The 15,514-nt window shown below is 43.0% G+C and overlaps 1 protein-coding gene across 2 annotated transcripts in view; it reads right to left on the bottom strand.

The window, feature by feature from the left end:
* The window catches only part of GRID1 (glutamate ionotropic receptor delta type subunit 1), a 680,012-nt gene that overhangs the window by 218,980 nt on the left and 445,518 nt on the right, over nt 1-15,514 (bottom strand). For both annotated transcript variants that reach the window (XM_060080592.1, XM_060080683.1), the window contains exon 6: nt 5,850-6,020. In XM_060080592.1, the coding sequence (XP_059936575.1) occupies nt 5,850-6,020 (171 nt within the window). The remainder of the gene's footprint in view (nt 1-5,849; nt 6,021-15,514) is intronic.

Below are 15,514 nucleotides of genomic sequence, written 5' to 3'. Positions count from 1 at the left end.
AAGGCTACCAGTAAAATTGTTAAATTGATCTTCATGAGAAAATGAGGAGAATTTACTTTGGAGTCAAGACCCAGAGGGAGAAAAGAGAGGGTGGATAGGGAAAGGAAAGCTAGCAAGATGTGGAGAAAGGATGAGGCCCTGGGTGGAGGGGGTGGCGCTGTGGAGAAGCACACAAGCCTTCTCTGGGAAGACTTCGAAACTTAGAGGCTGTTTGTGCAGCTGCAACGCGCAAGTCCCACCTCAACCTCCACCGTATGTGACACCATCTCCGAGACTTGGATTTGTTGTCTTGTTGAAACCAGGAAAGACATTGATTTCCCATCTGGATCGGTACTGGGTCGGGTAGAGGCAGCCCCATCAAAAGCTCAGATGATTTGTTTACTTCCTTACTGAGTCCCAAGCGGCAGGATTAGGGCCAGGAGTAATGAAAATAGAAGCCCCCTGTGAAATGTGCTGAGCTCTTCAGACCTGTACACGTCCAATCCTATGTGGACCTCAGTGGCCTGAGACCTATGCCCACCCCCGTCAGGCTGGAAGGGAGAGGCCCTGGAGGATGACGGCCCTGCTAGGTCACTGGCTGTCTGCCTTCCCAGTGCTCTGTGCACGTTTCTCCACAGTAAATCTGAGAATTGAGGCAAGTCATATCAGGGTGCTCCAGCCTTGCCTCCCTTGCACTCCAGGGGCCCAGGGAACTGTTGTGCATCCACATTAGCAAGGTACAAATCATCCTGGAAGGCAAAGGAAGATGAATGGCACGCCAGGGTCACAGCCACACGGGCCAGCTGCATCTCGCCACCAGGCCATTATCCACCCAACACCAAAGCTAAAAATGTGGGAAACGTGTTCATTAAGAAAGGCTGCATTTCCTCCAGGCTTCTAAAGAGCCCAGTTTTCTCTTGCCTCCGTCATTAATCAAGCAAAGTAATTAATCAATCAAACTGCAGGGAGACCTCACAGAGGCAAACAGCAGGAACTGACCTCTGACCAGACCCTCAGACAGGCTCTAGCCGTCCAGCGAAGTCAGACAAGCAGCCGGCAGAGGGTCCAGCTGGGAGGACAAGCTGATGCCCAGATGTCACAGCTTGAGAAATCCATCTCCAGGAGAGAGCTCTCTGCCAACCTGCTGCCAGCCCGCCCGTCCTGAGAGAGGGCGCCACGGCCAGGCCTGAGGAGGGAGCCGATGGTGGCAGAGAGCCAAGGGGATGGGGATCTCTGCTCATGTTGAATCTGAGGAGCGGGGAGGGGGGAGAGTTGTGGAGGAGCATTTGCTATACCCAAGGCTCTCTGGCCTCCAGTGGCCAGAACTGCAACCAGCTGCACCCAAGCAGACCACCTGTTCAACTGGCCCTGACAAAGGCATCGATGATCACGCTTCCCCAGTCTGGTCCCTACATGTTCCACCTGGGTCTTTACGGTCAAGAAAACCAGAGAAAGTGACATGAAGTCCAAGGTAGCTCTGATGTGAGGAGGCTCAGTGTTGCTCCAGAGGAAAGAATTCTACAGGCAGGTTGACAAAAAACTTGTAAGCTAGGGAAGAGTCCAGAAAGCCTTACAGAAACAGGGATGTAAGGGGTCGGGTGAAATGCTTTAATGGATTGAGCGAGGAAGGAGTGATTCCATCTATCAAGCCATTCCACAATTTTAAAATGCACAAAGAAGAGAAATTCCAACCTGAGGGAGCATTTTATAATAACACCACATTAGCCCCTGCAGCCTAATTCAAGGATCAGGCTTCACAGTGACCAGACAACACAGCTTCTCTCATTCGCCTGTACCGCCTTGGAAACACATCTGAATAGAAATGGGGTAACAATGTGACAGTGTGTCTGTTAGGTCAATTATAGCCCTGAAGTCACCAGGCAATGCAGTTCTGGAGACCAAGGATGCTAAAGATGCATCTCTGACCAAGGCTACCCATGAAATCTGAGCAAAGTCTCAGGGGTCCTTAAGGTCTGGTTGTCACTTTTATTACTAGCTGAGTAAGACAGGCCCTAAACTAACTTGTCGAGAAAACAAGAATCAGAAACACCCAAATAAGACAGTGCTTTGTAGGGAAAAATAAACAACAGCACTGCACACTGGCAAAGGCAATACTTTTGGAGCCACTAGAAGCCACTTATTTAAGTACTTTTCTTCCAAAAGACGTTCTCTTTACTAAATAGGAACCAAAATCATTTGCTATAACAGTGCCTGGTTGGCTCTGGAGCACAGAAAGCCCTGGCCACAGGCCTAATAGAAGAAGATGGAGCTTCTGAGGCCAGCTCAGTACAGAAGCGGAGAGATGAATGATCCTGTAAAAATGGCCTGTTTTTGATGGTCCACTTGAAAACTTCTAATCCAGAATTATCATCCCAAGAGCAGCCATCTGGGGGAGGAACTAAAGATGGACTTGAGGGTTCCATTTCCAAAAGGATTTTCATTAATTTCATCAAGACAAAGTTAATAATCCACGACATCAATGCTGTTTTGTTTTCTTTTCCTTCAGTTGGTTGTGCTAAACATGTTAGAATCTTCTCCATAAATCTCACAGCTAGAGGCTAGTAGAAATTAGTTTGCCTTCTACACCGTCATTAAGAAAGAAAGAAGTGGTAATAGCTACTGAGGAAACTTGAAGGGAATGGCTTGTAAGTGAGATGAATCTGCCCAAATGGTTGTTGGGTAGGATGAGTAAATAAATCCACGTTTGCCTCTCATCGTTGCCCACACAAGGAAGGAGATGCAATGAATGGAGATAGATTGCTTTAATAACGTATTTTATTTATGGATCTATAAAGAGGCTTCTAGAGACAGTTTAACTTATGTTAAGACCTGCATTCTTAACAGATCCACCCCATCAGTCCTTACCGAGAGTCTCCAAGGAGCAGGGTCTTGTCTGAAGAGCTAAGCGGGTCGCAAAGACAAGGCCTCTCCTCTCCCACACAAGGCAGCGATGACTGAGTTCCTGTGTGCCTGATGCAGACAGTAAGTGGTGCTGGATGCCGGTGATCAGGGGCTGGACAGGTGGGAAGTGCTCTCCCACCCACTGTGAGGCTTTCCAAGAGCATGCTCAAGAAGGGAGCGGACTACATCATACAAAAAATAACGAGGCAAGAAGGGAGCGGACTACATCATACAAAAAATAACGAGGCCGTGTTCAGCCTTTCCGTGGAAACCCTGAACACACCTGGCTCCCTCCTCCACAGCGGTACTGTTAATAGCTCAGCCTTGTTCAAATTGCTTTCTATATGTTCTCCCCTTTAATTTTCATTATGACTCTGAGGGGTAGGTAGTGTTCTAATCCCCAGTTTACACAGAAGGAAACTAAGGCACAGAATGACAAATAAATAATAATAAACAGTTAGTAACTAGAGTTACGGGAATTTGAACCCAAGCAAGCTGGCTCCTGTGCTGTTGCTGCTGTTGCTACTACTTCTACTATTGCCAGTGCTGCTTCTGCTTCTGCTGCTACTGCTACCGCTACTATTACTACTACTACTACCGCTACCACTACTATTACTACTACTACTACCGCTACCGCTACTATTACTACTACTACTACCGCTACCGCTACTATTACTACTACTACTACCGCTACCGCTACTATTACTACTACTGCCGCTATCACTACTACTGCTACCACTACTATTACTAACACTACTATAGGTACTACGGTTGCTACTGTGACTTCTGATACTATTACTGCTACTGCTGCTACTACTGCTACAAGATCTCTATGATGTCACTCTTAAATCTTGCACTTTATGTAGTGCCTGGGTCTCAGAAGGAACAAAGAGAGGTAGGGTGGCCAGGATTCTAGGTTCAATATTGCACTGGCCTCACGTGATGATGACTAGCCACCCACCTCAGAGCCATGGCTTTGTTCATCCTCCTAATGGGTGTGTGTCATTTCAGAAAGCCCTCTACTGCATTCCTCGATACTACCATCAATCTCCTTTTCTCTCTTGGCCTCCAGGACAGATTCTTTGTATCCAGTGTGATTGATGTGCAACCAAAGAGCTCACCTAAGCCTTTTGCCCAGGGCAAAATGAGTAATCAAGACCTAGACAGGAAGTACTTTCTCCTCTCCCTCCACCCCATCAGGGCAGCACGTGCTGGTGTAACGGGAAGCAGCCCTCCTTTCTCCTGGAGTAGAAGGAGTGCAGTATGGTAAAGCAAGAACTGAGGAAAAATGGATGGGGGATACGGGGCAGGGCGCAGCAGGGCTGGTGTACGTTTGGAGGAGGATGAAGCCCTTTGAGGAGAGAGAACCTGGGGAGACCTTCCTAGGATTGAGACCCTCCTGGGGTCTGGCCCCCACAGAGAGTGGCCGGCACCTCCCTGTCCTGCCCCGGGTGGGGATGAGCACACACTGCCTGGGCCACATGGTCGCACTGCACTTGCATCCACACGGAGAGTGGGGTGGTAAATACAGAGGCACCATGAGAGCCCCTCACCTCTTCTTCCAAACTCCAGAAGAGAGGAAGGCAGAACAGGTCACGGCAGGATCCAAAAACACAAATCCTTGCATTAAGCACCTTCCATGTCTGGCTCATATGCCCAGGGCTCTCAAGTCCATGGCCCTGTGGAGGTCTTTGGTCCACTCTCTCAGTCAACCCTTCACCACCTTAGAAAGACCTTGTGATGGCTCCCCGGAGCCATGGACTTTGGGGAAGAGGGAGTTACTCCAGCTAAAATCTCAGTGTCTTCTGTTTCCCTATCAACCAAGAACATATTTCTAGCGTTTGCCGCCTGTTGGAGCGTGTTTCCTCTCCCCGCACCCCCCCCACATATAAGATTATAGACTGGATTTGGTACCTTGGCAAATCACACATGTACCCAGCCTACCCTAGAGATTCTAATAACCCCCCTCCGCAAAACATGTGCCCCCTGATTAGATGATACCAAGATGTTCTGGGGTGGCACTGATACTCAGGTGGCAGATACAGCCCATTTCTGCCCTACAATCCTTACGCCTGGCTAAGTAAAGAAGGTGTAACTAGTTTCAAATGCTGAGTGGCAAGCGTATCCCACGCACAAACTTCTGAGCACTTTTCACAAACCCAACTGGGAGAAATTTCCAAGCGTCAAATGAAAGTTTTCTTGGGTGCTATATTCCTAGTAGAGATGCAGATGCCGGGCTACCAAAAGACAGTCTCCACAGTGCTTCACTGTTACCCCCAAACATCCAGGGAGAAAACCACCTCTCACAACAGGTGCACAGCTCCACATCCTCCTCCCAGGCCCAAGAGGAGCTAACCCTGATTGCACCTATGTCAAGAGAGTGGCAGAATAACTAACCATACACACTGTACTTCTCATCTTGGAAGGAATGGAACAGGTGGGAAAGTGATGCTCCTACCCTTTTGCCCCTCCCTGCTCAGCTGGGAATCCAGCATGTTCTGGTTGACCTAAGCCTCAGCATTCAGAAGATGAACTGGGACAGTTCCCAGTTGTTTCCATATTATTGACTTTCTACACGGAAGAACTTAAAACAGGTTCAGAATGATGACTCCCCGCAGGAAGGCTCTACCCCCAGTCCTGCCAGATGAAATCATGCCCCACAAAACAGTCATCACAGAAGCCTAAGAGACAGGACTCTCCTTACTCCCTAAGCATGCAACTTTTAAATATTAGAGGCACCCAGTGAGCTCATATGTCCTGTCTGCTGACAATGGCCTTAACTGCCTGCTAATGTGCTTAGAGGCACTGCCCAGCTGACTGGTTTCAATTTCAGCAAATGACAGAGTTCTAGTTATTAAAGTTGGTGAGCAAGAGCACTCAGTCAGAGCTGAGGCATATCGTTGACCATGACAGGCCAAGTGTACGAGTGAGACTCCCTCCTGGAGGGAGCTTGGGAGGCAAGCACTGACCTGCAGCATTTGGAGGTAGCCTTCCTGGGGGTCGCAGAGCAGGGAAGAGATGCGGTGGTTGTTCCTCATGCATTTCTGGTTGTCCTTTGCAGATGGGAAGATCTGCCGGACCACGGTCATCCTGCCAAGGGCGCTGTGGACCAGATCCAGGATCTCTGGGTCACTGATTTCCTGGGAAGATAACCAGAAATGTTTACCATTGACTCGTGAACTCATGATCTCTGCAAAAGACTCACCAGTAGTTGTCTAGGTCTACAGCCTAAATAGCTGATGCCAAAGGGGTTATGAGTTTGGGCCCAAGGTCAAAGAATTCATTTGTTGCTTATTTACAAATAATACTTGCTTACCCTAAAATGCAAACAGGATTACTCAACACCTTCCCTGAAGGACAGGAAAAGGTATCTGCAGCTAAACCACCAATGCACTGGCTTCCACGGAGTCAAACTCAAAAAGAACCAGTGCTGTCAAATGTCACAACAGGCACTAGCTGGAATTAAAGGCTAAATTTCCTGTTGGGAGTCATCTACCTGATTTAGACAAGGAAAACTGGTTTTCTCTGGCACAGCTGACCAAAATGCAATGAGTTTCCCCTAATTCTTTAATAATTAGATTTTTTTTAAAGATTTGCATACAAATTTTAAAAATATGTCCACTCATTCACTGCACAAAATCTACCCAACAGCTCCTCTGTGATTTGTTCTGTGTTGAGCACTGGGCATATAGCAGTGAATGAGTCAGGCTTAATCCCATCTGATAAAACTCAAGGTCTCATCATAGGATGAAATATGCTGAGTGATGTCATATGGAAATGGAAATCTAGGGGCAAAGGAAACCCATCATGCTTCCACATGAGACCATTTGCTAAGCTCTTTACACACATTTTCTCAGTTGGTACTCACAACAACCCTAAGAATTCTATGAGGAAGATCCTATTATTATCCTATTGAAAATGAGCACGCTCACGCATAGAAATAGCAAAGGGAGCACGCTAAGGGGAGCTCTTTCCAGGATGAGGCCTGTGTGAGGAATTAGTGCTGAAGCTGAACCTGAAGGATGACCTTGTTTGGCAAAGTGCTTGCAGGTAGGGGGGGAGGGGGAAGGGCAGTGCAGAGCTGAGTTGCTGGCCGTGCTCCTGAAGATGTGGGCAACAGGTGGCACCCTGTGGTACCCTATTCCGGTACAGGCAGCGGGGTGCCCCTCCAACCTAGGGAGGGGGCAGGGGGGAGGGATGGTCAAAGGCAGCGTGAGATCTGTGTTCTGGGCCAGATGTGGGTGTGGGGTTCAGTAAATCTCGCTAAATCAACCTCTCTAGAGACAATGAGAAGCCCTTGAAAGACTTTATGCACCAACAAGCCACAATCAGATTTACATTTAAAAAAATCTCTGGCTGCTGTATGGAGCGAGGATTAGAGAGGAACAAAACAGCTCCATGTCTGAGATCAACACAGGAACTACAAGAAATGGACATTTACCAAGGGTTTTGGTGGTGGGAGAGAGTCAGGTTAAGAAAGCCCTGGTTCTAAGAAGTGACTCCATCAGTGTTGGTTGCAAGTCAAGATTTTAACTGTGAATAACTGTGTTTTAAAATTGGTCTTAAGTCTTCCTCCTTGCAGGTGACACAGTCTAGAGTTGAGACAATGAGATGGTATAAATGGACCTAATGAGGTTAGAAATGAATGATCAGGAGTTTCAAAATCACTTAAAGAACATAACATGTTTAAGGGTATAAGAGTAAACAAAGTATTTCAGGAATGTCCTAGGTACTCAATATGAATGTGTAGACTGGTCAGTTGTAGCCATATGCTAGATCTGGGAGAAAGGAAGAAATTAAGAATTGCATCCTTTTAGAATGATCAGTGGTTCCCAAGTATGCAGAACTGCAGGCATTTCAAAAGAATTAAAGTGCTATTACCTACTGAATCTGGCTTTAAGCCACCTAAACTTTGTATTTCAGACAAGAGTGTTTAAGGGACAATGATCTTGTTGGATTGGGACCAACGGACAATCAATGGTGAGGAAATCGCAGAATGTTCATATAGGACCACCAAGTGAGACGGGCTCAGGAGCCAGTTGGGCTTCAGGAAACGAAGCAGAGAATGTAGCTGAGCCTGGACGTTTGTGCTCTGCTCTTAGCTGTCCTGCTAATGGAGGCCTTGCCCCAAGCATAGGATAGGAGGATGAGAAAAATCATATTCTGACCTAATAGTAAGTAGAACTATAAGAGAGAGCAATGAGTGGAGTGGTCAGCTTTACTTGGAGAAGGAATATAGAGGCCTTTGCGGTGGGGGAGAGGGTTTTTTTTTTTTTTTTAACCTAGAAAAATCATGAGGTCATGAAGAATGTAATTTGAATTATGCATACGGGGGTTTATCAAAGCCAGCACACCTTGGAAAGGAAATGGATATGTTACAAACCTTTTGTTTTTCTCGCTTACTCTTCATAGCAGAGGTCACCATAGAAGTTCTTTTATTAAACCTCTCCTGCACCCTCAACTTCCCGATGGGAGAGTCAGTGGCACTGAACCCTCCCCACTGCGCCCCAAGAAGGGCCCTGGAAATTGTAGGGGACCTGGCTGATGGGGGAACACAGTACCTTTCTAATAGGTGTAACCCTCACCTTCCCTGGCCCCATGCAGCAGCCCCTGGTGTGAGTAGCTAAAGAAGCCAGGGCAGCCAGGACCTAATCAAGGGGGCTGGGTCCCTGTCCCAAGTAGCCCTGATCTCCAGACTATTCCTTTTCAATTCTGCCTACCCAGGACAGAGATGAGAACTTGGTACAGCTTCTTCCAACCCATTAGCTGCTATAAGCCTTCCTCAGAGTATGGATCAGCTGGATTTCTGCAGACCTCCCATCTCCCGTGGCCCAGTTCTCACCCACTCACTCGGGGTCGAAGCACATAGTCTTGTCTGCCAAAGCACTCCTACCTACCTCCCCACACTTCTGGGCCTATCCTTAGTATCTAGTACAGAGATAGCTGCAATCACATTCTAAGAATCCATGGAAGCAACTCCCCTGGATTGCTTGGAGGCAAGAAAAAGGGTCACTTCTTCTCCTAGGAATGTATCTTTCCCTTGGAGACTTCCAAGCCTGCATCATCAATCAGTTCCGGCAGCTTCATGCCAGGCCCTCTTCTGTCCTGTTGGCCCTACCATGTCCCTTCAGTACCACTGGGCTGCACACAGGTATCTGCTCCCACTCTGCTCGCTACTGTCAGGCAGGCACTGCCTCCAGGCTGCACACCAGGTCAGCCTCTGGACCACTGTGAACAGGACCAAACTCCAGGCCTTCCTAAGGGTGCAGAGGGCAATGCAAGCAGCCTATTGACACAACCCACATGGAGAACAAACTTCCCCTCTGCCCCAGTTGAACATTCCTTCCAGACAGTGCTGCTGATGAGCAGAAGAAACAAGACAATGTGTATATACTGTGTGATCTCCACTGACCTCCCCAAAGTCATCAAGGCAGCAATGAAACAGTAATACATCATACCCAGAAGCTCACTGAAGTGCTGAAGGGCACAGGCTCAAAATAAATCTTGCTTATTTGATTACTTTTTAAGTTTGCCTTGTGAAATATATCTTAATGCACAAACATTACATAAAGTATGGATAATAAAATGATTTCACTGTACCTCCCATCAAAAAATAACCCTGCATCTTGGTTGGATGCCTCCTCCCCAAATGCTTACCGTTTCCTCCTCACCAGGAGCTGCCTGTGTCTTGCTATAACTTACGTATGTAACCTAAAAAATATATATCTTAGTCTTGTACGTTTTGTTCACCTTTGTGTAAGCTAAACAGTCTGCATGCCTCTTACAACTGTGTTTTAACACAGTGGTTCTCAAACTTTGTTGTGTATCAGGATCACCTGGGGAATTGGCAAAATTACAGAGGTACAGTCCAGTTCCATTTCCCCAAGGAAGGCTTCTGTGTCTCCACTGGCTCTCCAGACAATTCCAGTACTCACCAACGTCTAAAACCCACTGGGTTTAACATTAAGTTTTTGTGATCTATTCATGGTGATGGATGCAGCTCTGGTTTATTCATGTTCACAGCTGTACTATTGTGCTGTGTGATTCTGCCACAATGTATTCACCCTATTGTGATTACCATTTCAATGTTTTTGCTTCTTTGCTATTAGGAACAAAGTTTCTATGTACATTTTTCCTGCCTGTGTGTCTTGGTGCACACTTTTAAGAATTTCTCTATATACCTAGAATTAGAATTCCTCCATGGGAGAATATGTACACGTTCAAGTTTACTAGGTAATACCAAATTTCCAAAGTGATTTGTATCCACTTATAACTGTGTGTGGTGAAGAGAGTTCCTGTTGTTCTGCATCGTTCCCTGCTCCTAATATCCTATGACTTCCTAATATTTGCCAATCTGGTGAGAATGAACTGGTACATCACTGGACTTTAATTTCCACTTCCCTAATTCTTAGTAGAGTTAAATATCTTTCATACATTCATGAATCATTTGTGTTTCCTTTCTTGTATCTGTGTTTTTGTCCAATTTCCTGGGTTGGATATCTTGCATATTGATTTGTGGGACTTTTTTTTTTTAGTTCTGGATATTAAGCTTTTGTCACATGCTGCAAATATCTTCTCCAGCTTCCAGAATGTTAGGTAGAACTAGCCTATAAATTCACCTAAACTGGTGTTTTCTTTGTAGAAAGATTTTTATTACTAATTAAATTTCCTTATTTTGATAGGAATGTTGCTTGTTTTGTCTTCCTTGCCCTAAGTCACTTTTCTCTAAAAATTCAGCCATGTTGTCCAAATTTTCCAATTAATGGCATAAGTTGTTCACAATGTCACTCTACTTCTTCTATTCTCTCCAGTGCATCTAAAGTTGTGTGCCATCATCCATTTCTAATCATCTGTATTTGTGTCTTCTCTCTTACTTTGATCCTAGAAGTTTGTGTATTTTATGAATTCCATTTAAAAAGTAAGTTTTGGCTTAACTGACACTCTTTTATGTGTCGGTTTTCTATTTCATTTATGTCTACTCATATTTATTACTGTTATTTTTCTATTTTCTTTGGATTTATTAAGTGGTTATTTTTCAAACATTTATTCATGTGAAGCTTAGGAAAGCTTTTGTCTTTCCTAATGAAGTATTTAAGACTATATATCTACACCCAAACATTGCTTTGGTTGTGTCCCAGAAGTTATCACATATATTAATTGTATCATTATTTCTAAAATTCCTTTTTGATTTATTTTTGACCCATGAGTAGTTTACTAGAGATTTTTTTCCCCAAATTTTCCAAACATGAGGTCTTTTTTTTTTAGTAATCTTCATATTGATTTAACTTTAAATGCATTGTAACCCAAGAATGTGGACCATGTGATACAAATCCTTTAAAATGTATTGAGCCTCATTTCATGACAGTTTGCATGAATGTTTCATGCATGTTCACTGTCCAATTGTTGTTGATTTCAATGGTCTGTTTTTAGGTCCATTAGATGAGGAATTTTTCTATTTCTCTTTGTATTCAGTCTATATTTTCAAAATCCATATTGTCTTTTATTAATTACATGTAAGTTTAGAATTATAACCCTTTGCTCAACGGAACCTTTTATCATTATTTAGATATCCTTTGTATTTCTAGTAATGCACCTTGCCTTATAGTCTACTGTTACTAACATATCTACACCAGTTTTATTTTGGTTAGAAGCTGCCTGCTTTTTTCTCATTACTTTGCTGTCAGTCTTCCTCTGTCTCACATTTTAGGTGGGACTCCTGTAAGCAAAATATACTCGATTTTTTATATCCATCCTAGACATTTGAGTAGAAATCTTAATCCATTTATATTGGATTATGACTACATACATATATGGATTAATTTTATATTATTTACAGATTTTACCATTTCTTTTTTCTTCCTTCTTTTTAGCTTCCTCTTGGAATGATTTTTTCCTATTTTCATTTTCTTACCCTCTTTTAGAAGTTATATTATCCATTATTATCTCATTGGATATCATAGATATTTTAATATGCATAAAAGTATAAAATTAATCAATATTTTTTACTCTCTTCTTCAATCTTTATCTCTAATCACCATCGTTTCAACTAATGTGATAATGATATCTAGTATTTTAATTCTATCTTTCTTTGTGCCCTCTTATCACACATAATTTCCATTGTTTTACAGAGTTAACATTTATCTACTTAACCAATATTTATCAATATATTTGTTAAACATTCTTCTGTGGACCTCAAACCTTACATCTGAGATCATTTTTCTCCCCCTCAAGTATATCATTTAGGATTTCTTTTAATGTGGGTTTGCTGGTGATAAACTTAGTTTCTGTTTATTGGAAAATATCTTGTTTAGCTCATTCTTGACAGAGAAAATTCTAAGTTGAACGCTATTTTTCATAGCGCAGCGAAGATAATATTACACTGTATTCTTGCTTCTATTTTTGTCCAGTGTATTATTTTCCTATGGTTGCAATAACATATTAACACAAACTTAGTGGCCTGGAACAAAAGCATTTTATTCTGTCACAGTTCCACAGGCCAGAAGTCCAAAAATCAGTCTCACTGGGCTGATATCAGAATGTTGGCAAGGATATACTCCTTCCAGAGGCTCTAGGGGACAATCTGTTCCTTGCCTCTTACAGTTTCTCGTGGTTGCCAGCACTTCTTTGCTTGTAGCCACATCACTCCAATCTCTTCCTCCCTGGTCACATTGCCTTCTCTTCTTCTGTATAGTTAAATATCCCTTTGCCTCCCTCTTAAAAGGACACCTGGGGTTGTATTTAGGGTACACTTGGATAACCCAAGGTAATCTCCCCATTTCAAGACTGTTAACTTAATCATGTTACAAAATCTCTTCTGCCATATAAGGTGACACTCACAGTTTCCAGGGACTAGGCCCTGGATATCTTTGTGGACCATTATTCAGGCCACAACCTCCAGTTATTAGGAATCAGTTTAACTGTCATTCCTTTGAAGATGACCTGTGTTTTCTCTCTGGATGCTCTTCAGACATTTTATAGTCTCTGATGTTCTGCAGTCAGACTATGAGGTGTGGATTTCTTATTTTTATTCTGCTCCTGATCCTTGGGCTTCCTAGATCTGGGGTTTAGTTTCTTTCAATAATTCTAGAGAGGTCTAAACCATAATATCCTTTAATGTTATTTTTCCCTGTCATCTCCTATTTCCTTCTGGAAATCCAACCAACAGTATGTTAGATCTTATTCTATCTTTTATGGTTATTAACCTCTCTTTCATATTTTCCACCTCTTTGTTTCTCTGGGCTACATCCCAAATAATCTCTTCATATTTTCCACTTCACTAATTCTTTCTCTGTATGTGTCCACTTTGATTTTTTTTTTTAGCTTCAATTATTAGGCTTTTAATTTCCTGAAGCTCTGTTTCTTTCTTAATTCTGCTTCTTTTCAAAATGTGTTTTTATTCCTTGCTCATATTTTCCAGCATCTCTTTACTTTTGAAACATATCTAAGCATACTTATTTCATATTCTATGTCAGATAATTCTAATATCTAAAGTCACTTCAGATCTGATGAAGCTGTCTCCCTTTTTTTTTTCTCCTGGGATTTCACTCATGATGGCTTTTCTTTCTCTCTCACCCTCCCTCCTTCCCTTTTTCTTTCCTTCCTTCCTTCCTCCCTCCCTCCCTCCCTTTCTTTCTCACATGCAATCTTATTCTCCTAGAACTTCCTTAGGAATTCTCTGAAGTTTGACGCAATTGCCATTACTTCAGAAAATATTTATGCTTGCTTCTATCACCTAGCTAGGATCACTCCCAATCTATAACCACATAATTTAACATGAGATTTTCCTTTGTGCTTTGTTAGGCACCACGTTGGATCACAAGCCTGCATGAGAGTTATCACTTCTCAAGAAAATATCCCTCCTCTAGGCAACTCCAAGTCAAGGCAGGAAATTTCCCTTCCTATTCCCTTCTGCACAGTGGGTTTGTTTCTCACCAACCCTTATAGTGAGGATGTAAGTCTCCAGCTTTATGTGGAAATCTCTCATTTGCTTGGTCCTTACACTGGACCTCATGTGTTCTATGTCCCACACAGCCAGAAGAACAAAAGCTCAAGGTCTCCACAGCGTGACCAACAGATTTAAGGCAAAACCTAATTTGAAGCTCAACTATTTCCCAGAGTTTCCGTTTTCACTTTATATTTGGCTCTTGTGGACATTATTCTTGACTGTTCAGTGACCTATTTTAAACTATTTTTAAAATACATTACTTCCACCTTTTTTAGTTCTTTTCCTTTTGGGAGTGTCACTCAAGCTAATTATTCTTCTGTAAAGACATACTACTCAACCTTGTATATAGAATTTTAATTCTTTAAGGCATGACCCTGCCTTTTTCTTGGAATAACTATCTATCTCCCAAATCCCTCTCTATGTGTCTTGGCTGTGTGATTGACTAAACCTCAGTTCTTATGCTACAATTTACATTTGCTTCATTTGCCTGCGTTCTCCAAAGTTCACTGTCATTAATATTAAAAGGAGGCCTAGTTCTGAGAGGCCCAACAGAAGCATGTGCAACCTTTTCCATTTGGTTAAATCCCAATTGTATTCTTGAATCATCTCACTATTATAGGTGGAAGAAGGTAAATATTTGGCAGGTTCCACCTTATTTTCTGTTGCTCCAGAAATATCCCCCCTGAATTTCTGTTACCTTCCTCTCCTGCAATCTAGAAGGCTCCACTATAAATCCTCTATCAATACTGCTCCCTCAAGAGATTATCTTTGTGAGAGATGATGCTGTCTTGGACTAAAGTGGTTCCAAATGGATCATCTTTAAAGATGGTAAAGTGTAGGAAATGGAGCACATATTGATTGTGGAATTAAAACAGAGAGATAGCAAACTACTGCTAGAACTAGCTTCTTTTTCAGTAGAAGAATTATATGCAGTTTGGTAACAAAAATATTGTAACAACTAAAACAAGTAGAGAAGAAAACAGGGATGACGTTCCCAGTAACATTACATCCCTCTCGCCAGTCATCAGGGGGGAAAAAAGACTCTCTTGTGTCTTGTAGCACACCTAAAGAAAGATTTCTATGAAAACAATAAAATGTGAGACTTGCGTCATGCACTGAATAATAAAAATATTTACTGTCTCTAAATGTGTACTGAGAATACACACTGACGCTTAGGTGATCTTTATTCTACCTCAACTAAATTATTAGGAAACCTCTACAAATCTCCACTTACAAAGAGTTAAAACTGAAGAAAAATTAGAAAAATTCTCAAGAAAATCCAATCCTCACAACCTCCCAGACAGGACACACTTAATTCACTGATCAAAACCAAAATTGTCCTTCTTAAAGAGCGCAGAAAGGAACAGAATGGGATCTGAGAGTCACCATTCAGAGGTAACATGTGTCTTCAGCCAGTGTCTCTGGCTGGCTTCGGGAGGGCCCACCTGTCCCCCCAGATGTAAAGTATACAAGTACGTGTGCATTTTCCTGTGGAGAAAAGCCCATAGGTTTCCAAAGAAGCCTCTGACTCCAAAAAGGTGATGAACAAGTGATATGGAAGCTAGTAAGGGTTTTTACAGTCTTCCTTGCTGCCAACCGTGAGAATATAAACGATGATGGCAACACTGACAGAATAATTTGGAGACAGAGGAGTTTCAGTGTCGGTCAGGCTTAGCTGCTTCTTCCTCA

The sequence above is a fragment of the Mesoplodon densirostris genome, chromosome 1 (assembly GCF_025265405.1).
Source record: "Mesoplodon densirostris isolate mMesDen1 chromosome 1, mMesDen1 primary haplotype, whole genome shotgun sequence".
Taxonomy (NCBI): Eukaryota; Metazoa; Chordata; class Mammalia; order Artiodactyla; family Ziphiidae; genus Mesoplodon; species Mesoplodon densirostris.
The sequence above is the reverse complement of the archived record's forward strand: the minus strand, read 5'-3'. Positions and strand labels throughout refer to the sequence as shown.